Source organism: Rhincodon typus, chromosome 34 (assembly GCF_021869965.1).
Source record: "Rhincodon typus isolate 14 chromosome 34, sRhiTyp1.1, whole genome shotgun sequence".
Taxonomy (NCBI): domain Eukaryota; kingdom Metazoa; phylum Chordata; class Chondrichthyes; order Orectolobiformes; family Rhincodontidae; genus Rhincodon; species Rhincodon typus.
Window position 1 is genome coordinate 1,346,659 of NC_063365.1, and position 23,799 is coordinate 1,370,457.

The 23,799-nt window shown below is 44.5% G+C and overlaps 1 protein-coding gene across 1 annotated transcript in view; it reads right to left on the reverse strand.

Annotated features, from left to right (window-relative positions):
• Positions 1–23,799, reverse strand: part of LOC109922418 (tolloid-like protein 2) — a 139,251-nt gene that overhangs the window by 27,223 nt on the left and 88,229 nt on the right. The window contains exons 9-12 of the mRNA XM_048616278.1: positions 19,446–19,561; positions 15,120–15,222; positions 8,046–8,162; positions 49–194 (exon numbers count right to left, since the gene is read on the reverse strand). Of these exons, the coding sequence (XP_048472235.1) occupies positions 49–194; positions 8,046–8,162; positions 15,120–15,222; positions 19,446–19,561 (482 nt within the window). The remainder of the gene's footprint in view (positions 1–48; positions 195–8,045; positions 8,163–15,119; positions 15,223–19,445; positions 19,562–23,799) is intronic.

A 23,799-nucleotide genomic window follows, 5' to 3' on the forward strand; every position in this document is an offset into this window, starting at 1 on the left:
CACACACACACACACACACACACACAGAGAATGAAAACTCGGCTTTACCTCAAAGGCCTGGAAAACAAGGCCTACATGATACTCCTCAGCAACAGTGATCCTCCAGGTACATTCCTTGGATGGCCGGTAGTCATCGGGATAATTCGGAGACTGAATCTGACCCGTATCCTTGTGAATATCACCCCCACAGATTGCTGCAGAGTAAAGGGAAGAGTTGGAAATGTGTCATGTGCTTTGTGGGGAAGGAATGTTTATTACAGATTCTATGAATTTATATAAATACACTGTACAATTTACATTCATACTAAAGCTCTGAAACATCTAAGGTGCATCATTGAGAGTTACCAGATAAAATGACACACTAAGGCTCAGAACATCATATTAGGATGGGAGACCAGAAGCTCTCTTTACATAAAAAAACCAGGAATTAAAAGGAGCTGGCCATTCAGCCCCTCCAGTCTCTTCTGCTAGTCATCAAGATCGTGTCTGATCTGATTACTCCACATTCCAGCTTTCCTCCAATAACTTATACAATCAGAAGACATTTCTTGAAGAGGTTTAGGAAAGGGCTTTCAGAGTTTGAGGTCTAGGGAAGCCCATAACGAGATTATGAAAGGTGTAAGGAAGGATTAAGAATATTCCTGATGGTGACTCTGGCTGAGGGAGCTGTTCTCCCACTGAGTTGTATCACTGCTCTGACACAATTGGTGGGGGGAGGGGCTCTCTAAAATGCCCAGGCCCAGCTGACCTGTAGGAGGATCAGGGACTAGGGAGTCCCAGCTGATCGGGGTAGTGCTGTGGAGGGGGCCCTTGGCCAGCCCTCTCCAAGCCCTGGACAGGGCACAGGTGACCACCGGTGCCCAACACACAGGGCCCAGACTCTGCAAACTGATGGAACCACCATTTCATCCCTCTTCACACTCGCTACATTTGACAGGCTCCAGGTGAGCAACTGATTCTGGGGACGACCAAGTAGAATGGAATGTGAGTGGAGTGCACACCTCAAGGAGGGTCTTCCCTCAAGGCAGCATGAAGTCTAAAGGGACATTCCTTTAAAGGTGCATGAGGATGAGGATGGTACTCTCCTGAGGGAGTGTGATAGCAGGGAACTCAGAGTGAGGGGGAACCTAACCTCGAGGGAGAGGGGTATTTTCTGACAAGATAGCCCTGGGGTGAGGAGAACATTTCCTTCAGTCAACGGGAGGGTGGAGGGACTGGGGTAGGGCTAAGAGGCAACACAATATTTCGAGATGGTGCAGAATCAAATTGCCTCTCCTGCACACGGCAAATTTGAGCACCAAGCTATCAGACACCAACCTGAAACATTAACTTTGTTTCTCTCCCTCCATAGATGCTGCCATGTTTTCCAGCATTTTGTTTTTATTTTGCATCTCCAGCATCTGCAATATTTTGGTTTTGTGGCAGGAGTGACACCTTGTTCAAAAGTCAGGCTAAAGCAGGTGAGATTCTTGGAGTTTGGAACAATGCTCCACTGGAACACTGAATATTGATGCTTTTACAAATCACAGCCACCTGAAGCTCTGAGACCTGTAAAGTCTGGGTCTTTCTATTTTTTTTTGGCATTTTTGATTCTGGGCTGAACTAGGAAAGAGACTGTTTTAAAATCAAGGATTAATTGCTGTACTTTTAAAAAGTAAGTTCCTAACACTCATTGTAAACTGTTTTCACTGCTGTTTTGTTCAAGCTGGGAACAGCAGGAAAGCTCTTTATAGGCAAAGTGTGTACAAAGTGAGATGTGGCCAGCAACTGGTTGCTGATTGGCTTATGGACTTGTGACACAGTGTGGCTGCCAAAGGTCATCAGCCTGACAAGAGCTTTCTAATTGGCTCTGGAGGAACTGAACAGCTTGTTGGTGAGAGCGATACTGGCAGAAGCATTCGGACTGCTGCAAGTGGCTGATGGTGTGTCTTTCTCTTCAGGAAAAGGGATAGCAATTTTAAAACAGAGATGAGAAGAAATGGTCTTCAGTTCTCTAATGGTTCATTTCGTTGAGTTCTTATTTCATAGCAAGGCCAAGATGCTTCTATCACCAATCATTAAGCGGCCACAGTGACAAATCTGAACCCATTTCATTTCAAAGCTTGCTGCCCCCCACCATCCTGGACAGGCTGTCAGTGACCAGACCCTCGACGGTGTACCCATCTCACTCACTACTTCTACTCAACTCAGCGTAAAGGGAGTACCCAGGGAAAGGAGCAGGAATAATGGGAGTTCTGCTAGCCTCACCTGCTGTTTTGTCATCTATTTTCCCTTTCCCAGGTGCTGCTGTGTTTTTTTTTTGGAAGATATTCACTCGATGGGTGTTCCTGATAAGGACAACTTTTCACAGAATCATAGAAGCACCTACAGTGTGGAGCAGGCCATTCAGCCCATCGAGTCCGCACCAACCCACTGAAAAGCATCCCATCCAGACCCATCCTCCTACCCTATCCCTGTAACCCTGCATTTCCAATGGATCATACACATAGCCTGCACATCCCTGGGCACAATGGGAAACTTAATATGTCCATCCTTGCATATCTTTGGACTGTGGGAGGAAACTGGTGCAGACAGAGGGAGAAAGTGCAAATGCCACACAGACAGTCGCCCAAGGGTCCCTGGTGCTGTAAGGCAGCAGTGCTAACCACTCAGCCGCCATACCACCCATTCTATTTATTGCTCATTCTATTGACCCTGTGAAGGGGCCAGTGGTGGCCATTCTTGGAGTGGTTCAACATGGCAAACTGACTCAGTCTGTAAGTTTAGAAGAGTTGAAAGGTGTGAGACTGGAGTCACGTATAAATTAGATTGGGCAAAAACAGCATAAAACCATAAAAATGTTACAGCACAGAAAGAGGCCATTCAGCCAATTGTGCCTGTGCTGACTGAATAATCTAGCTGCACATTCTAATCCCACCTGGTCTTTGACCTGCTTCATCCTCTTGTCCTGGGAAGTGGTGGTGGCTGGTGGGTGGTGGGGGTTGGGGATGGGGAAGGTGTGTGTGCTCTGACTGGATCTTGATCTTGGTGCTGAACTCCTCTTGAGGAGCTCCATGTGGAGGAGCTGAGCACAATGGGACGGGGGACAGGGGCTCATCTGAAGCTCACCAGCCTGACCTCGAAGGACAATCGGACCAGTTGCCCCCGGACTGTGTTTGCCATCCCAGGAATCCCCGAGGGTCATGCCAGCAGTCAAGCATTCCGAAGTGGTTTACCAGGGTGTCGCCAGGAATGGAGGGTTTGAATTAGAAGGAGAGGCTGGATAGGCTGGGACTTTTTACACTAGAGTGTAGGAGGTTGAGGGGTGACAATATAGAGGTTTACAAAACCATGACGGTTATAGATAAGGTGAATGGCAGGTGTGTTTTCCCTAGGGTGGGGGATTTCAAGTCTAGGTGACATATTTTTCAGGTGAGAGAAGAAAGATTTAAAGAAGACATGAGGGGTAACTTTTTTACACAGAGAGTGGTTCACGTGTGTAATGAACTGCCAGAGGACTTGATGGATGCGGGTACAGTTACAATGCCTGGATAAGTTCATGAATAAGAAATATTTGAAGGGATATGGGATAAGTGCAGGCTAGTGGGACTAGTTTACTTTGGGTTTATGGTCAGCAATGCCTGGCCAGTTTCCATGTTTTGTGACTCAGGTTTAGGGATGTAACTGGATCCTGGGGATGTGGAGTCAGTCAGCAGACACTGGGAGCAGTAGGCAGTAATCTAGTGGTCCCTACACCATCTTGTCATCCAGACGGTGCCAGTTTAAGTGCCACCAGGACAACTCAAGCCTTTGAATTCAGTTTTAAGACATTTCTAAATGTGTGGGTTTGTTGTAAAATCCCAACTGGTTCAATATGTCTCCTCTGCAGGAGAAGAAACTGTCCTTACCTGGAATCACAGGATTACCCGGCCATTCAGCCCACTGTGTCTCTACCTGCTGACTGAATGAACATTTCATTCAATGCCATTCTCTTGCCTCCTCCCCATAATCTAAATGGGGGACGGACTGCAGAACTCCGAGGTACGGAGGGATCAAGTGCATGAGCCAACAAAATCCGTTATTACAAGAGGAACTGAACATAAAAGTAAGGAGATTATGTTTCAGTTCTACAGGTCAGGCCACATCTCAAATAGTTATTTGAGGAAGGATGTAAATGGATTGGAGGCAATGGAGAGGAGATTTACTTGAACGAATGGGTTGACAAATGAAAATAATTTGGACAGACTGGGCTTTTCTACACCAGAGTTTGGAAGAGTAAGGGGTGACTTGATTGAAGTGTATAGGATCCTGAATGGTCTTCACAAAGTGGATATGGAAAGGATGGTTCCTCTTTGTGGGTCAGTCCAGAACTGGTAAACACTATTTTAAAATTAAGGATCACCCATTTAGGGCAGAGATGAGGAAAACATTTTCCTCTTAGGACTATTGCAACTTTGAAACTCTCTGCCTTTTATCTGCTTTTAATTCATGTGCTTGTAATAATGTACAACTTTTGAAAAGGAACTGTCTAATTGCTTTATGAAAGCCTTGATTGATCCTGCCTCCACCACATTCTCAGGAAATGCATTCCAGGACCTTAACCACTCACTATGTGAGAAAGCATTTCTCTTCCACATCCATTACCTGTGCGTTCCCTTCCAAGCTGCTCACTATCCTGACTTGGAAATAAATCGCTGTACCTTCACTGTCACTGGTTCAAAATCCTGGAATTCTCACCAACACAGCACTGTGGGTCAAACTACAGCGGGAGGACTGCAGCGGTTCAAGAAGGCAGCTCACCACCACCTTCTCAAGGGGCAACTAGGGATGGGCAATGAGCCTCCCATTACACTGGGCTGCTGTAATAACCCATATTACACTGTGGCCCTGTAATGGCCCCAATTACACTGTGACCCTGTAATAGGCCCTATTACACTGTGGCCCTGTAATGGCCCCAATTACACTGTGACCCTGTAATAGGCCCTATTATACTGTGGCCCTGTAATGGCCCCAATTACACTGTGACTCTGTAATAGCCCCTATTACAATGAGGCCCTATAATAGCCGGTATTACACTCTGGCCCTGTTATAGCCCCTATTACGCTCTGGCCCCATAATAGCCCCTATTACACGGTGGCCCTGTGATAGCCCCTATTACCTATTAATGCCCTGAAATAACTAAAGGTTTTATCAGTACCCCCCCGGGTGGGAGAACACTTCAGTAGTCAAAGACATTCGGCTTTGGAACTTCAGCTAAGCATCTTCCAAGGCGGACTTCAGGATACTCAATCATGCAGAGTCGTTGAGCAGAGGCTGATAGCCAAGTTCAGTACACATGAGGACGGCCTCAATTCTTGGGTTCATGTTGCACGACAGGTGACCCTACCACACTGAACACTCTCTCACACACACACACACAGACACACAGATACACACACACACACACACACACACAAATATATGGGGTGAGTTTGCATTTGTAATTGCGAATACATTCTATTTTGTTCAAAAAGCACACAATCTGTACACAGTCTATGTGGCATTTACAAATTCTTACTTTGGAAATAAAACTAGTCTGACTCCAAGTTAATACATAGCCAGATTCTAAACAAGGTCTCATAGCCAAAAAGCATTGTCTGACCTGGGATGTCACCTGTGGTATCCTGACAAAACCTTTAGTCATCGCGGGGCAGTGACTGGAACGAAATTCTGGGATTTGCACATTAATCCTTTCTAACTAATTAAAGATTTAACAGCCATCTTAGGTTTGTTTGATACATTCACATCAGTTCTACGACCCTTTCACCTTTTGCTTATAAATTCTGTGTCTGATGCCACATCTCTCACTGACACCTGAAGAAGAAGCGAAACTCTGAAAGCTTGTGCCTTCAAATAAACCTGTTGCCTTTTTACACCGAGCTGTAACACTGCATTCTATGGATTCTGTAAGCTGTAAGCAATGGTATATTGTTGCATTTTGTGAGCTCAAATCCTCCTCCAGAGCCATGAGTACGAATGTCCAAGACTGATGGAGTATTCAGGAAGTGCCATAGTGCCATGAGGATCAGGCATCAAGCTGAAGGCACACACATTCCCTGCAGGGATGGAGAACATTCCATGGCACCATTTGAAGAAAACCAGAGGAGTGCTCCATGAAGTCCTGACTAATATTTATCCTTCTATCAACATCACAAAACAGACTCTTTGGGCATGTTCATTTTGTTCTGTGGGAGCTCGTTATGCACCTCAACATTTCAACAATAGCCACAGTTCAAAAGAGTTCTTCATTAGTTGCTAAGCATTTTGAGATGTCCTGAGGTCGTATTAGGCGTTGTAGAAATGCAAGTGCGTCTATCTTTACTCTCACACAGCACCTGCTATTCTCACCACCATCGAAACTCATAGCTCTCATCCAATACCTGTATGACCCAAGCAGCTATGGCACAGGCACAAAGTCTCCAAAAGTGTTAGAGAAGCCCACCAAGGACACACCGTCTCTTGTGGAGCAGGAGAAGGCAGCACACAATGTGAGTGTGGCAGCCTGGGGCAAGTGGAGAGGTCAGATGCTGACTCCCTACTCTCCACCCTTCGGGACATCACTGGGACAGGGGCATATTCCAGCCACAGCCTGGCCCATGCTACAGGTTCTCTTCATACCTCACCCACCTCGTACCCTCCATGTGCCCCTCTCCCCTACTATCACATCCTGCTGGACAAAAAGCAGATGATTCTCTCAGCCAGTTCACTCTCCTCGTTGCTTTCCTATTCACAGTTATACATTGTCCCACTCTCCCGTTTCACACACTGGAAATCAAAAATCAGCACAGTCCACATAGAAGCCATTCAGCCCACCAGGTCTGTGCCAACTCTGTTGAAGACTGTTCATCCATCCCCCCAATTTTTCTCCTATTAGCTTTCCTCCTTCACAGATGGGTCCAATTCCCTTTTGGACCCCATTCCAAAATGTAAAGCCCCTGTGCCAGAGTATGAACAGGATTTAACTTTCTTGAGCAGCAGAGCATCTCTGAGTGCCAGGCACATTAGCACCAGCTCTAAAACTGGCAACCGAGCCTTAAAGGGTTGGAATCGAAGTGGGTGTGGAGGGCATCATTGGTGCTTACATTGTCTGAAGATCTACTGTAAATACTCGTAGGTACTAAGTAAGAGGAAGGTGCAACAAGACCTGGGTGTTGAAGTGAGCATGCAGGTCACTGAAGATGAGAAATATTATGTTGGCCTTCATAGTGAGACGATTGGAGTACAGGAGCAGGGATGTCTTGCTGCAATTGTACAAGGCCTTGGTGAGACCACACCTGGAGCATTGTCTGTGGTTTTTGTTTCCTGATGTGAGGAAGGATGTTCTGCAAGGGAGAGGGTGCAATAAAGGTTTACTGCTTCCTGGTGTAGGTATGGACACTGAATCAGTAACAATTACATTCACTGGAGTTTAGAAGCATGAGGGGAAATCACAGAAATCTCTAAAATTCTAACAGCACTAGACAGGATAAATGCAAGGGTGGAACACTCCTAACGACAGGGTATCCAGAACCAGAGGTCACAGTCTAATGTTACAGGGTAGGCCATTTAGGACTGAGATGAGGAGAACTTATTCACCCAGAGAGTGGTGAACTTGTGGAATTCTCTGTCACTGAAAGCAATTGAAGCCAATACATTAAATATTTTCGAGAAGGAGTCAGATATAATACTTAGGATTAAAGGGATCAAACGGGGAGAAAGCAGGAACAGGGTGCTGAGTTGGATGATCAGCCATATTGAATGACAGAGCAGGCTCAAAGGGCTGAATGGCCTACTCCTGCTCCTATTTTCCAGGTTTCAATCTTGTGCAAAAGCTGACTTTTATTAACTTTTAAATGATCACTGATATGATCATTGACCTTCAGCTTTCCGCTGAAAATAACAGTTCTCAACAATTCAACTTTCCATAAAGGTACATGAGGTCATTTTTATTAGCGTAAATCATTGGCAAAACATCACCTGTGAAAATATGTTTTTTTTGAAAAACATCAATATAGAAACATTAAGAAAATATATAAAAGCATCGACACCTTCATACACAGCAGAGAAGCCTTTTCCCATCCAGTTACTGCTGCTGCGGAACTCAATCCAGAGCCAGCTGTCAGTGGAAATGATGGTTTCCGGAAGTTTCTCACCACAGAATCGACCTGAAATGAGATGGCCCAGGAGCAACATTAATCACTGGCCACATACAATGAGTCAACTTAACAAACACATTTTTAAAAATGAATTTTGTTTCGATGTACCTCATTGGGTACATTTTCCCACTTCCCCCTTGGGGAAGATGGTGGTATAGTGTAAGGCGATTGGGCTGGATATCGAGCGGCCCATGTTAGTATTTTGAGAATATAGGGCTACTTCTCACCACAGGAGCTAGTGGAATTTAAATTCAACATATCGATTCGGAATTGAAAACGAATTTCAAAGTCTCAATCACAGTAACAATCATTGATTGTTGTAAAAACCTATCACGCTCACTACCATCCTTTAGGGAAGGAAATCTGCCATCCTTACCCGGTCTGACCTACATGTGACTCCAGGCCCACAGTAATGCATTTGACTCTGAACAGCCCTCTGAAAAGACCAAGCAAGGCGCTCAGTTCAGGGGCAATTAGGGATGGGCAAAATAAGTTGGCCTCGCATCCATCCCCATAAATATAATGAAAATCATAAAGTTATACATATTAAAACAAATTATCTGGTCAACTATATCATTGCTATTTGTGGGAACTTGCTGTGGGTAAATTGACTGCCTTGTTTCTTGTACTACAACAACAGTGACTATATTTGAGAAGTACTTTATTGGCTGTAAAATACTTGTGACTTTCTGAAGATGTTAAATTTGCTTTATAAATACACATTTTTCTTTCTTTAAAGTTGGAAAGTAATTAGGTCTGGAGATAGTACACTATCCAGGCAGGCAAGTGTGATATGGCCAGGTCAGAAATCTGAAGCTGGGGATCAAAACTGAATTTATTGCCTCACTTGAAGTCAGCTCATTAACAATAAAAGAGATTCTATTTTAAAAATGCCTCATTTATGAATATGACTGTCCTTAAGGTTCAGCAGACAGTAGCATAAACATAAAATGCTGCAGTTTCTGGAAATCTGAAATACAAACGGAAAATACTGGGGAAACTCAGCAGGTCTGGCAGCATCTGTGGAGAGAGAAACAGTTTCGTGTCTGATATGACTCTGCTTCAGAACTGGATAATGGTGGGTTTTTTGCAGTAGACAGCATGAGAGGAGGAGCATATGGAACTGAGGGTAAGGATGGTCAGATTGAAAGAGAAAGAGTGCGCTAATGGTGGTAAAGGAAATATTGAAATGTAAAATAGGTGTAAATGATAGGAATGAAAAGAAGAAAATATCTGCTGAAAGCAAAAGATACAAATAAGATGTGACTGGGGGCGAAGAATTCAATCTCACTGTCATGCCTGAAATTCATTGAGGTGGGAGCGCAAAGGGATAGCATTACAGGATAGTGTTTGGCTCAGAATCAGAAGACAGTGCGTTCACTCCAGAGACTCAAGCAATGTTGACTGACATTTGAGTGCCGTACTGAGGCAGTCTGTAGCATCAGAAGTTCTGGGATAGAAATTCACCTGGACCCACTTTCAGATGCAGGCTGGGCCTGATGAAAGCAGTACACACCCAGATAGGCCCAAAAGTGGCCACCAGGCCTCGCTTAAATCTTCCAGACAAGCAGCTGGTGGCCACCTGCAGGATCTCTATTTGCCTCAGCAGTCTGGACCTCAGAAGAAGGGCTTTGAGGATGTGACTGGGGTCAGCAGAAGCACCAAAGCAGATGCTGGCTCAGCCACAGCAAACTACTAAACCTGAGCAGGGTAGGCTGGGCCTGAACTCTGCTCAGCACTCGCCAACTTCTTCCAGAGGTTTTAAAAAAAAGGCATTAGACCCATTATTAAGATATTCCAGATGTTTTTAAAAGAGTATTGAATGGTTATTTGGATTGAAATAGTGTGCAAGGGTATGGATAAAAGCAGGAGATTGGCACTAGATAATGATGCTCATTCAAAGAGCCAGTAAAGGCACATTGGGCTGAATGGCCTCCTATTGTACAGTAACAATTCTGCGATTCTGGATCAAATTCCCATATTAGGTTTTTGCTGTGGATGCCTGACCAGAACTACCCGCTGTTAAATTAAGGTGATGTCTCCAATTTTACAGCTGGAAACTTCTTCCCTGTCAAAAGCTTCCCAACTGCAGATAGTTCACCTCTCCTCTGAGCTGCCATGAGCCAGGTCTCCCAACACACCCTTCATGGATTTAGCAGCAACTCTAAAACTCTAAAAGGAGCAGGCAAGGCTGAGATTGCTGGCTGGGATTTCCTGTCATAAACTTTATCTCAGAGCCATAAGAATCCCACGCGATAGGCACAAAAGTAGGAATATTGGAATCCCACCAGCTTCTGAGCCAACATGGCTGGAACATCCAGTTCCGTGAGTAGGAAGAGCAATTTCAGGTATGTAGAGCAGAATACTGACTGGGTTAAGATTCAGCAGGTCTATTCAGAGTCAGTGAGTTGAATAATGGTAATTGGATATTCGTGGCCAAGGCTTTACCAAGAAAATGTAGTTAAAAGTTAAAATGAAAAGCTCTTAATACATTACAATTCAATGTAGCCCTTTGGCCCACCAAGCCTGCAGCGATTTCTAATCCTTATTTAGACTTGCTGCTTATGTCCCATTTGCAGTTCCTATCCCTCTTTGCCTCCCGTTCATGTGTCTATCAAGATACGTCTTAAATATTACTAACATACCTGCTTCCACCATCTCTACTGGCAGTGCATTTCAGGCACCCAACACACTGTTAAAAACTTCTCCCGCACTTTCCCCCACTCACCTGGAACCTGTGCCCTCTTGTAGTTGACCTGTTCACCCTGGGAAAAAAGCCTTTGACTATCCATCTTATCTATGCCCCCCATAATTTTGTAGACCTCTATCCGACTGCCCCTTAGCCTTCTTTAGCTTAATGCACATAGCAATCATAACAAGATAGACAAATCACTGACACAAATAGAAACCAATGGATTCAATTAATAACCATTACTGAGGCAATGATTTTAAAGTGACAAATATGTAGAAGGTTTTCAAAGATGACAGACAAAATGGTAAAGGAAGGTCAGCCCTGATGATAAAGGATGTGATGAAAGTAGTGATGAAATAGGAACTTCATACAGAAATCTAGGTTGGAACAAAGAAATAATTAAGGGCAATAAAACACTCCTCACAGTAGTTTATTGATCATCTCGTTGTAATTATGGTGCTGAACAGCATTATGGAATTAGAGAAACTTGTAGTAAATATAATGTGATAATCATAAGGACCCTCCCATAGAGTGGGCAAATCAAAGTGGCAAAAGCAGCTTAGAGGACCACATCATGGAATGCAAAGTAGATCATTTTCCACAATATGTTCAGATAAAAAGTCACTTTAGATGTAGTATGAGATCAGTTTAATTAGTAATTCGGCATTGAATGATCATCTAGGAAGGAGTAATCATAACATGATGGAATTTCATATTGATGAGAGGTTTCATATTAAGGATATACAAATAGTTCATAATTCACAATGAATGTAAATCCATTTGAGGAATAAAATGCCATTGGATAAGTGGACCAACTTTGACTGGAGAAGTTTAGGAGAGATTAAAAGGAGAGTAGTAATAATGAGTAGTGGGATGATTTTAGAAAAAAAGTGGATGACCAAAGAAGTGACAAAGAGGAAGAAAATTGAATGAGAGTAAACAATAAAAACAAACTGTAAGAGCCTTTAGAAACACATGAAAAGTAAGAGAGCAGCTAAAGTAAACAAGGGCCCTCTGAGGCAGAGACAAGATAAATTATACCTGGGAAATCATGGTCTGGATTTTCCAATGGCCACATAGTTATTTCTGAAATGTAAATGGGAGTTTTAGATGGGACCCTGTGGAATTCCCATTGTAGCAGCCTCCAAAGGAATGGCATGGGAAATACCACTGTACATGGAATCCCTCAAAAGTATCCATTATATTGGAAGTTTCCACCAATGTTAAGTAAATAGTTACTCAGAAATAGTTAGACTATTAAACACTGAGTCTAACTGCTGAGTAACAACTAAACTGATTCTCCCAGCTTCCAAACACTTCCATGGGCCCCCAGACCCTGAACTGATCCTCTCACCCTGGGACCCGACAAATCCCACCTCCAGATGCTGACAGCTCACCCACTCTGTGCCCAGGACCTGAGAACCCCTACCACTGGATACTGACACCTCAACCCTCTGTGCCTGGGACCCAAAAACGTATGTTAAACTATTTTTGCAGGGGGTGGGATCCGGAAAGTATGTTCATCACGGAAAGATGAATGGTCAAAATTAGAAGAGACAACAAGTGAGTTCTGTGGTAATGAATTCCACAGGCTCACCACTCTAGGCATAGATAGGATGGATAGTGAAGAAATGTCTCCTTATCTCCATCCTAAATGGTCTACCCCGAATCCTCAGACTGTGAGCCCTGGTTCTGGGCACACCCACTGTCGGGAACATTCTCCCTGCATCTACCCTGTCTAGTCCTGTTAGAATTTTATAAGTCTCTATGAGATCTCCCCTCATTCATCTGAACTGTAGCAAAAACAATCCCAACCTAGTCAATCTCTCCTCATACGTCAGACCCACACAGCAGGAAGGAGGAATGACATCTTAGAAAGCTCCTCAAATGAAGCCATGTGGGTAGAACTTAAAAATCAATAAGGACCAATCACATTGTTGTGAGTATACTATAGATTCCTTAACCATCTGAGGGAAATAGAAGGCAGATTTGGAAGTAAATTTCAGGGAATTGTAAAAGTCATAGGGTAGCGACAGTAGGAGCTTTCAACATCCCCAATGTTAACTGGGGAATCCAGAGTGTGAAAGGTCTGAAGGGAGCAGAATTCTTGAAATGTGTCCAGGAGAGGCTTTTTAAGTCAGTACATAGAAGGCCCTACTAGAGAGGAGGCCCTGGCTTACTCCTAGGTAACGAAGGTGGAAGGGTGGTTGAAGCATCAGATGGGAGCATATTACAGTCAGTGATGATAACTCTGTTAAATTTGAGATTGTTGTGAGAAAGGACAAGAATGGGCCTTAGCTCAAAGTTCTAAACTGAAGGAAGTCCAATTGTAATAAGATCAGAAACAACTTGACTAGAGTGGACTGGAAGTAGATAGTTTCAGGTAATGCGTTAGAACAGAGGAACCTATTCAAGACGAGCACAGGTTCCCATAAAGATAAAGGATAGGACTGACAAATCCAGCGAACCCTGGATACCAGGGATATGCAACATTGGATTAAGAGAAAAAGGGAGGCTTCTAACAGATATTGACGGCTCAAAACAACAGAATCTTAGAGGGGTATAGAATATGCAAGAGGGAACTTTAAAGGAAGATTAGGAGAACTAAAAGTGGATATGAAAGGACAATGGCAAGTAAAGCAAAGGAAAATCCTAAATTATTTTATTGAGGCATTAAGGGTAAAAGGATAACAAGGGAAAGAGTAGGGCCCATTAAGGACCACAGCAGTAATTGGTGCATGGAATCAGAGGATGTAGGTAGGATTCTAAATTAATATTGTGTGTGAGAGGGATAATATGAGGATAGAAATCAGGGAGAAGGTCTGTGATGCAATGAAGAAAATTAGCACAGACAGAGAGGAGGTTCTAAGTGGTCTGGCAAGCTTAAAAGTAGCTAAACCTCCAGGGCCAGATGAATTATATCTCAGGCTTTTGAGTGAGGCAAGGGAGAAAAGAGCAGGGGCACTGGTAATAATTTTTCAATTCCTCTCTCGGGCCACAGAAGGGAACAAGGGATAAAGCAGGCCGGTCAAGCTAACCTCACTGTTGGGGATACTACTGGAAGCAATGCAGAGGGACAGAATTAATCTGTATTTGTAGAGGCAGGGATTAATCAAGAGAAGTCAGAATGATTTTGTTAAGGGGAGGTCACGTCTGACCAACTTTGATTGAATATTTTGAAGAGATGACCAGGCGTGTAGATGAGGATAATGCTTTGGACATCATTTACTAGGACTTCAGCAATGCTTTTGATATGGTACAAGGGAGACTGATAACAAAGTTAAGACCCCATGGGATCTAATTTTATTTGGCAAATTGGATCTATCATTGACTGAGTGACAGGAATCAGAGGGTGATGGAAGTCCTTGTCCAGAGGGTCCCACAGGGGTCAGTGTTGGGGCTCTTGGTGCTCGTGAGTCATATAAATAATTTAGACTTGAATGTTGGACAGTTGACCAGAAAGTTTGCAGATGATTCAAAAATTGATGCGGTGGTAAATAATGAGGAGGATAGCCTTATACTATAAGAAGATATAGACAGGCTGGTGAGAGGGACTGATCAATGGCAATTGGAATTCAATCTGGAGAAATGTGAGGTGATGCACTTGGGTGGAACAAACAAGGCAAGGAAACACATGATGAATGGTAAGACACTGGGAAATAATGAGAATCAGAGGGACCTTGATGTGCATGTACACCGGACTCTCAAGGTATCAGGACAGGTAGAGAAAATTGTTAAGAAGGTTGATGACACCAGAATTTGTGGTATAGTGGACAGTGAAGAAGGTTATCTAAGATTACAGAGAGATCTTGATCAACTGAGTCAGTGGGCTAAGGAGTGGCAGATGGAGTAGGGCCTTGGGTAGTGCTGTAGAACAGAGATACCTAGGAGTTCAGGTATATAATTCTTGGAAGTTTGCATCACATATAGACAGGGTGGTTAAGAAGGTGTTCAGTACACCTTTGATTATGAGATTTGGGATGTCATGTTGAGGTTGCACAGGACATTGGGTGAGGCCTCTTCTGGAGTACAGTATCAAGTTCTGATTACCCTGTTATAGGAAGTTTACTATTAAGCTGGAGAGGGTTTAGAAAATATTTACTAGGATGTTGCTGGGAATGGAGGGTTTGAGTTATACGAAGAGGCTAGATAGGCTGTGACTTCATTCACTTGAGTGCAGGAGGTTGAGGGGTGACTTTATAGAGGTTTACAAAAACACATTGCACAAAGAATTGGGTTCTTGATGTTCAAAAGCAGGAGGTTAGAGATCATACCCAGGAGTGGCGCCTTCCTCCAGTATCCATTGCGTACCTCAACGTAATCGTACCAGCACAGGCTGCTCTTATACATGTCCATGGTTGTAAAATTTAATACGATCTGTAAGACACACAGCAATTTGTTCACAGTGTAACACTGTCTAAACATCTGGACCTTCTGTAAGATGCTCCTTAAAACCTTTCTCGTTGACCAAGTTGTTGGTCACATGTCCCAGTATCATGTCAGGAGGCTCAGTTTGAAACTGTCAGCAGCAAACACACAAAAGATATTGCCCCTCTGTTTGGAAAAGCAGCAAACGGGGGGAGAGGACAGGCAGTGGTATCCTGCACAGGACAGCAGAAAGATATCAGTGGTAGGCAAGTTATTAGAGAGGATACTGAGGGACTGGGTCAACCAACATTTGGATAGTCAAGGTCTGGTTAGGGATAGTCAGCATGGATTTGTGCACTGGAATCACGTCTGACAAATCTTTTAGAGTTCTTTGAAGAGGTAACCAAGAGGATGGATATGGGTAGGGCAGTGGATATTGTCTATACTTTAGTAAGGCCTTTGACAAGATCCCAGACAACAGGTTAGTCATGAAAGTTAGGTTGCATGGGATGCAGAGACAGGGAGCTAATTGGATTCAAAATTGGCTTGGTGGTAGGAAGCAGAGGGTGATGGTTGAAGTTTATTTCTCAGACTGGAGGCCTGTGACTACTGGTGCACCACAGGGGTCGCTGCTGGGACCTTTGTCATCTGTTATTTACATAAATGATCTGATATGAATGTACAAGGCATGATGAGTAAGTTTGTGGACGATACAAAATAGGTATCGTTGATAGCGAGGAAGGTTATCAAAGATAACAGACGGATCTTGATCAGATGGGGAAGTGTGCTGAGGACTGGCAAATGCAATTCAATACAGATAAGTGTGAGGTGTTGCACTTCGGAAAGTCAACCAAGGTGGAGCTTGTACAGTAAATGATAATGTCCTGAGGAGTGTTGTGGAACGGAGGGACCAAGGAGTACAAGTACATAGTTTATTGAAAGCAGCATCACAGGTGGACAGGGTGGTGAAGATGGCATTTAGCCTGCTGGCCTTCATCAGTCAAGGCATTGAGTATAGGAGTTGGGACGTTATGGTACAGTTGTGTGAGTCGTTGGTGAGATTGGACTTGGAGTATTGTGTACAGTTTTGGTCACCCTGTTAAAGGAAAGACATAGTTGAACTGGAAAGTGTGCAAAGAAAATTTACGAGGATGTTACCAGGACTAGCAAGCCTGAGTTATAGGGAGAGGTTGGCCAGGATAGGACTTTATTCCTTGGAATGTAGGAGAATGAGGGGTGACCTTTTTGAAGTGTATAAAATTATGAGGGGCATAGATAGGATGAATGCATAAAGGCTTTTTCCCAGGGATGGGGAATTGAAAACTAGAGGCCATAGGTTGAAGATGAGAGGGGGATAGATTTAAGAAGGACCTGAGGGCCAACTTCTCCGTGCAAAGAGTGGTGCGTATATGGAATGGGCTGCCACAGAAAATGGTTGAGGCAGGTACAAGAGCAACATATAAAAACATTAATATAGGTACAAGGATGTGAAGCGTTTAGAGCGATATGGACCAAATGCAGACAATTGGAACTAGCTGAGTAGGCACCATGGTCAGTATAGACCACTTTGGGCCGAAGGGCCTGTTTCCATGCTGTATTACTCTATGACTCTACGACTACGGGGGACGGTAAGCTGATGGGTGGGTCAGCGGATCATGGATCAGGCAGGGGTAGGTCAGTGAGCAGGCAGGGAGTAGGACATAGACTGGGCAGGAGGTGGATCAGTGAGCAGCCCGGGAGTGGGTCATCGACTGGGCTGGGGGTGGGACATAGACCTGGCATGGGGTGGGTCAGGGAGCAGGCAGGGGGTGGTGACAGGGAAAGACCAGACTCTCTCCTTCACATCCATGTAGAGTGGATCTCCCAATCAAATGGAGCTTGTATGAGACAGAGAGAACAAGACTTACACCCATCCCTGCTCACTCCTCACGTACCACCCCACCAACCTCCGGATCCAACGCATCATCCTCCGACACTTCCGCAATCTGCAATCCGACCCCACCACCAAAGACATTTTTCCCTCCCCACCCTTGTCTGCTTTCCGGAGGGACCACTCTCTCCGTGACTCCCTTGTCCGCTCCACACTCCCTTCCAGCCCTACTACCCCCGGCACTTTTCCCTGCAACCGCAGGAAGTGCTACACCTGCCCCTACACCTCCCCGTCACCCCCGTTCCAGGACCCAGAAAGACTTTCCACATCAAGCAGATGTTCACCTGCACGTCTGCTAATGTGGTATACTGTATCTGCTGTTTCAGATGTGGCCTTCACTACGTCGGGGAAACCAAGCGGAGGCTTGGGGACCGTTTTGCGGAACACCTACGCTCGATTCACACTAAACAACAGTACCTCCCAGTCACGAACCATTTCAACTCCCTCTCCCATTCCTCAGACGACATGTCCATCCTGGGCCTTTTGCAGTGCCACAACGATGCCACCCGAAGGTTGCAGGAACAGCATCTCATATTTTGCTTGGGAACCCTGCAGCCCAATGGTATCAATGTGGATTTCACAAGCTTCAAAATCTCCCCTCCCCCTACCGCATCCCAAGACCAGCCCAGCTTGTCCCCGCCTCCCTAACCTGTCCTTCCTCCCACCTATCCCCTCCTCCCACCTCAAGCCCGTCCCCCATCTCCTACCTTCTAGCCTCATCCCACCCCCTTGACCTGTCCGTCCTCCCTGGACTGACCTATCCCCTCCCTAACTCCCCACTTACACTCACCTTTACTGGCTCCACCCCCGCCTCTTTGACCTGTCTGTCTCCTCTCCACCTATCTTCTCCTTCCATCCGCCTCCCCCTCTCTCCCTATTTATTTCAGAACCCCCTTCCCCTCCCCCATTTCTGAAGAAGGGTCTAGGCCCGAAACATCAGCTTTCCTGCTCCTCTGATGCTGCTTGGCCTGCTGTGTTCATCCAGCTCTATACCTTGTTATCTCTTACACCCACCCCTTTCGTGGTGATAAAGATCTGCAGCCTAGTCTGTTTTTCCAAAACACTTCTTGTTAACAGAGTTGGTAAAAAAAAGGTCTTAATTGTTCGCTCTGCTCCTTGGCCCTTTTTTAATTGTCATTCTTATGAATTATACAGGAAGAAAAACAAAGTTGCTGGAAAAGGTCAGTAGGTCTGGGAGCATCTGTGAAGAAAAAAATCAGAGTTAACATTTCAGGTCCGGTGACCTTCCTCAGACCTGTTCTGAGGAAGGGTTACCGGACCTAAAACATTAACTCTGATTTTGTCTTCACAGATGCTGCCAGACCTGCTGAGCTTTTCCAGCAACTTTGTTTTTGTTCCTGATTTACAGCATCCGCAGTTCTTTCGGTTTTTACTTACGAATTATACATTCATTTATTGCTTCAGAATTGCTTTTCCTCTCAAATTAATGTTTGCTGTTATGCCAAACCTTATCTTCCCAAAATTAGCTCACTGCAAACCACCAGCAGGGTGAGAGAGAAACTTGAAATCTGATCTCGCCCACCCTCACCAAAAGGTTGGACACGTCCAATGTAGAGAGAGCTCGAGTCTGTACCAAACTCCACACTGTCTCTGTCCTGGGAGTGTTTGATGGGGTGAGTGAGAAAGACTTGTTGGGAGGAATTCACTTCTCCTATGAGTTGATGATGCTGAACCCTCCGTTTTGTTGCTAGGGAGCATAGGAGGTGTTCTACTGCAGCAAACATCCGCACCTTTCACAACCTGCTGATTTTTAATATATTCCATTGAAATGCTGAGAATGGGATCTGGACAGATTTATACTGAGAGTGTGAGCCACTGTGAATGGAGACTGGGCAGATTTGGATCTGAAGTAGGAATGGGCTGAGTGTGACTCTGTGGGGTGATGAAATCTTGTGATGGGACAAATAATCCCAAAATATTACTTCAACTCAAATGGCAAATTTAGTGAAATTTAGGGGATTATTTATCTCAGTGGTGATAAGCCCCTGCCAGGAATGTTTTGATATGCTGAACTGTCCCTTACAAATCTGGGAACTGGGGAAACGGATCAATTGGAAGGACAAAGCCTCGAGCTACCAATTACTGTGTGAACTACACATAACCAGCTCACAATGGCACTACAGCTGCCAGCTTTTTGCCCATTGCCCAGTATGTGGCTATTTTCCATTGTGTGCCCTAACCCATTTGCACCGAGACTCAGTTGATCCACATCTCACGTAACAGCCAGGAAACAGCAAGAGGCCAACAGCCCAACAGGTACTAGTATCCGCTACAGTCTCACCTTCTCTCCTGGTGTCACCGATATTCTCCAAACACAATGAGAGAAAGTTGGATACCCATTCGGAAAGCCTGGGGTTGAAAAGTTCCCAATTGAGTCCTGCAAGCTTTCACCACAGGCTGCAAAACAAAATGAGACCTTTTAAATGATGGGCATCGAGGAGGGAGCACATTAAACATACTATTAAGGAAGGGATAGAAGGACATTCTGATGGGATTGGGTGGGATGAGATGGAGAGGACGAGGGATGTTTAATTCCGGACTGACAGTGCGTTGAGAGATTACAGGAAGAGGTTCTCAAATGTGAGATAACACGAATTCGGGGGCAGTATGTTCCTGTTAGGGTGAATGGTAAGGCTGATAGGAGTAGGGAACAATGAATGAATAGAGAAATTGAGGCTCTAGTCAAGAATAAGAAAGAGACATTTGTCAGTCATGGACACCTGGGATCGAGTGAATCTTTTGAAGAGTATAAAGGGTGTAGTGGCATTCTTAAGATGGAAATCAGGCGGACAGAAAGAGGATATGAGATAGCCTTGGCAGATATGACTAAGGATAATACAAAGAGATGCGACAAGTACATTAAGAGCAAAAGAGCAACTGGGGAGAGAATAGGACCCCTTAAAGATCAACAAGGTCGTCTATGTGTGGAATCACAGGAGTCAGGAGAGATACAAATCAAATATTTTGCATCAGTGAGAAGAAAGACATGGAAGCTAGGGAACTCGGGAAATAAATATTGATGTCTTGAAAACAGTCCACATTACAGAAGAGGGGGTGTTGGAGGTCTTAAAAAGCTTAAAAATAGATAAATGTCCAGGACCTGATCAAGTGTATCCCAGGACATTATGGGAAGCTAGGAAAGAAATTGCAGGAGGTATTTGTATCATTGAAAGCCATAGGTGAGGTGCCGGAAGACCGGAAAGTGGCTAATGTTGTGTCTTTATCTAAGAAAGGCTGCAATGAGAAGTCTGGGAACTTTCGACTGGTGAGTCTGACATCAGTAGTGGTTATGTTGTTGGAAGGGATTCTGAGAAGACAGGATTTACATGCATTTGGAGAGTCAAGGACTGATTAGGGATACGCAGCATGAGAAATCTTCTCTCACAAATCTCATTGAGATTTTTGAGGATGTGAATCATAGAAATATAAAAAATAGGTGCAGGAGTAGGCCATTCAGCCCTTCGAGCCTGCATGACCATTCAATATGATCATGGCTGATCATACAATCTCAGTATCCCACTCCCGCTTTCTCTCCATACCCCTTGATCCCTTTAGCCTCAAAGGCCATGTCCAGCTCTCTCTTGAATATATCTAATGAACTGGCCTCAACAGATTCCTGTGGGAGATAATTCCACAGCTTCACAACTCTCTGAGTGAAGAAATTCTTCCTCATCTCAGTCCTGAATGGCTTACCACTTATTCTTAGACTGTGACCCCTAGTTCTGGACTTCCCCAACATCAGGAACATTCTTCCTGCATCTAGCCTGTCCAGTCCCATCAGGATTTTATTTGTTACTATGAGATCCCTGCTCATTTTTCTAAATACCAGTGAGTACAAGCCCAGTCGATCCAGTCTTTCCTCATATATCAGTCCTGCCATCCCGGGAATCAGTCTGGTGAACCTTCGCTGGACTCCTTCAGTAGCAAGAATGTCTTTCCTCAGACTAGGAGACCAAAACTGCACACAATACTCAGGGTGTGGCCTCACTAAGACCCTGTATAATGGCAGCAAGACATCCTGACTCCAATACTCAAACCCTCTCGCTATGAAGGCCAGCATGCCATTAGCTTTTCTCACTGCCTGCTGCACCCTCATGCCAACCTTCAGTGACTGTTCCACCATGACACCCAGGTCTAGTTCCATCTCGCCTTTTCCTAAACAGCCACCATTTAAATAATAATCTGCCTTCCTGTTTTTATGACCAAACTGGATAACTTCACATTTATCCACATTATATTGCATTTGCCAAGTATTTGCCCAATCAGCCTCTTAGCATCCTCCTCACAGCACACACTGCCACCTGGCCTAGTGCTGTCTGCAAACTTGGAGATATGACATTCAATTCCTCTGTCCAAATCGTTAATGGATATTGTGAACCGCTGGGGTCGCAGCACTGAATCCTGAGGCACCCCATTCGTCACTGGCCGCCAGTCTGAAAACAACCCGTTTATTCCAACTCTCCGCTTTCCGTCTGCCAACCAGTTCTCTATCCATGTTAATACATTACCTCTGATACCATGACCTTTAACTTTCTTTACTAATCTGTGTAGAATCTTGTCAAAAGCCTTTTGAAAGTCCAGATACACAACATCTATGGATTCACTACTGGCTACTCTACTGGTTACATGTTCAAAAAATTCCAGAAGATTTGTCACGCATGAAGACCCTTTAGTGAATCCATGCTGACCAGGACAAATTCTGTCACTGCTTTCCAAATGCTCAGTTATTACATCCTTAATAATTGACTCCAGCAATTTTCCCGACTGTTGATGTCAGGCTAACTGGCCTCTAATTGCCTGTTTTCTCTCTCTGTCCTTTTTTAAAACGTGGAGTTACATTAGCTACCCTCCAGTCCATTGGAACTCTTGCAGAGTCTACAGAATGCTGGAAAATGATCATGAGTGCATCCATTATTTCTAGGGCCACTTCCTTAAGTACTCTGGGATACAGAGCATCAGGCCCAGGGGATTTATCGTGTTTTAATCCCATCAATTTCCCCAATACCACTTCCTGACTAATAAGAACCCAACGCAAGCTGGAGGAACAACACCTCATTTTCCGCTTGGGGTCCCTACAGCCCTCCGGACTCAATATTGAGTTCAATCATTTTAGGGCCTAAACTCTCCCATGTCCCAGCCCCCCACCCCACACACCAGGCCTTGTTACCACATAGCCTGCCATTACACACTCCCTGTTGTTAGTCACTAACAGTCCCCATTAACAACTATTCACCCTCCCAGTCTGATCGTTAGCAACTCCTTTGTCTGTCCAACTGTCTTTCTCTCTCTTTGGGCTCTATCCTTTCATTTACTCCCTACCCCACCCCGTCCCTATTTTCTGCATATAAACTGACGTTTTCCCAGCCACCATCAGTTCTGAGGCAGGGTCACCAGACCTGAAACGTTAACTCTGTTTTCTCCTTCACAGATGCTGCCAGACCTGCTGGGCTTTTCCAGCAACTTTGTTTTTGTTCCTGACTAACAAGGATTTCCTTCAGTTCCTCCTTTACACTTGATCCTCTGTCCCCCAGCATTTCCTGAAGATTATTTGTGTTCTCCTTAGTGAAGACAGATCCAAAGTATTTGTTCAACTGGTCTGCCATCTCTGTTGTCCATTACGAATTCACCTGATTCTAACTGCAAGATAGATGAGGGCAGAGTGACAGACATTGTCTACACGGACTTTAGCAAGGCCTTTGACAAGGTTCTGCATGGTAGACTGGTTAGTACAGTCAGATCATATGGGTTTCAAGGAGAGCTTGCCAATTGGATACAAAATTGGCTTGCTGGTAGAAGACAAAGAGAGGTGGCGGAGTTTGTTCCTTGGATTGGAGGACTGTGACCAGCGGTGTTCCGCAGGGATCGGTGCTGGGTCCACTGTTGTTTTGTCATTTATATAAACGATTTTGATGAGAATTTAGGAAGCATGGTTAGTAAGTTTGCAGATGACACCAAAACTGGCGGTATAGTCGATGGTGAAAAAAATTATCTAAGATTACAAAGGAATCTTGATCAATTGGGCCAATAGGCTGAATAGTGGCAGATGGAGTTTAATTTGGATAAATGTGAGATGTTGCATTTTGGTAAGACAAACAAGGGCAGGACTTACATAATTAACGTTAGGATCCTGGACACTATTGTCAAACAGAGAGACCTAGGCGTTCAGGTAATTGTTTGACGGTTGCGTCACAGGTAGACAGGGTGGTTAAGAAGGTGTTTAACATGCTTGCCTTCACTGCACAGACCATTAAGTACAGGAATTGGGACTTCATGTTACAGTTGTACAGAACATTAGTGAGCCAACTCTTAGAGTACTATGTACAGTTCTGGTTGCCCTGCTACATGAAGGGTATTATTAAATTGGAGGGGGTGCAGAAAAGATTTACAAGGATGTTAGTGGGACTGGAGGGTTTGAGTTACAAGGACAGGCTGGATAAGCTGGGTATTTTTCACTGGAGCATCGAATGTTGAGGAGTGGCCTTAGCAAGGTTAATAAAATCATGAGAAGCATAGATAATGTGAATAGCAAAGATCTTTTCCCTAGGGTAGGGGGGTTGAAAACTAGAGGGCATATTTTTAAGGTGAGAAGAAGAAGATTTAAAAGGCACCTGAACGGCAACGTTTTCACACAGAGG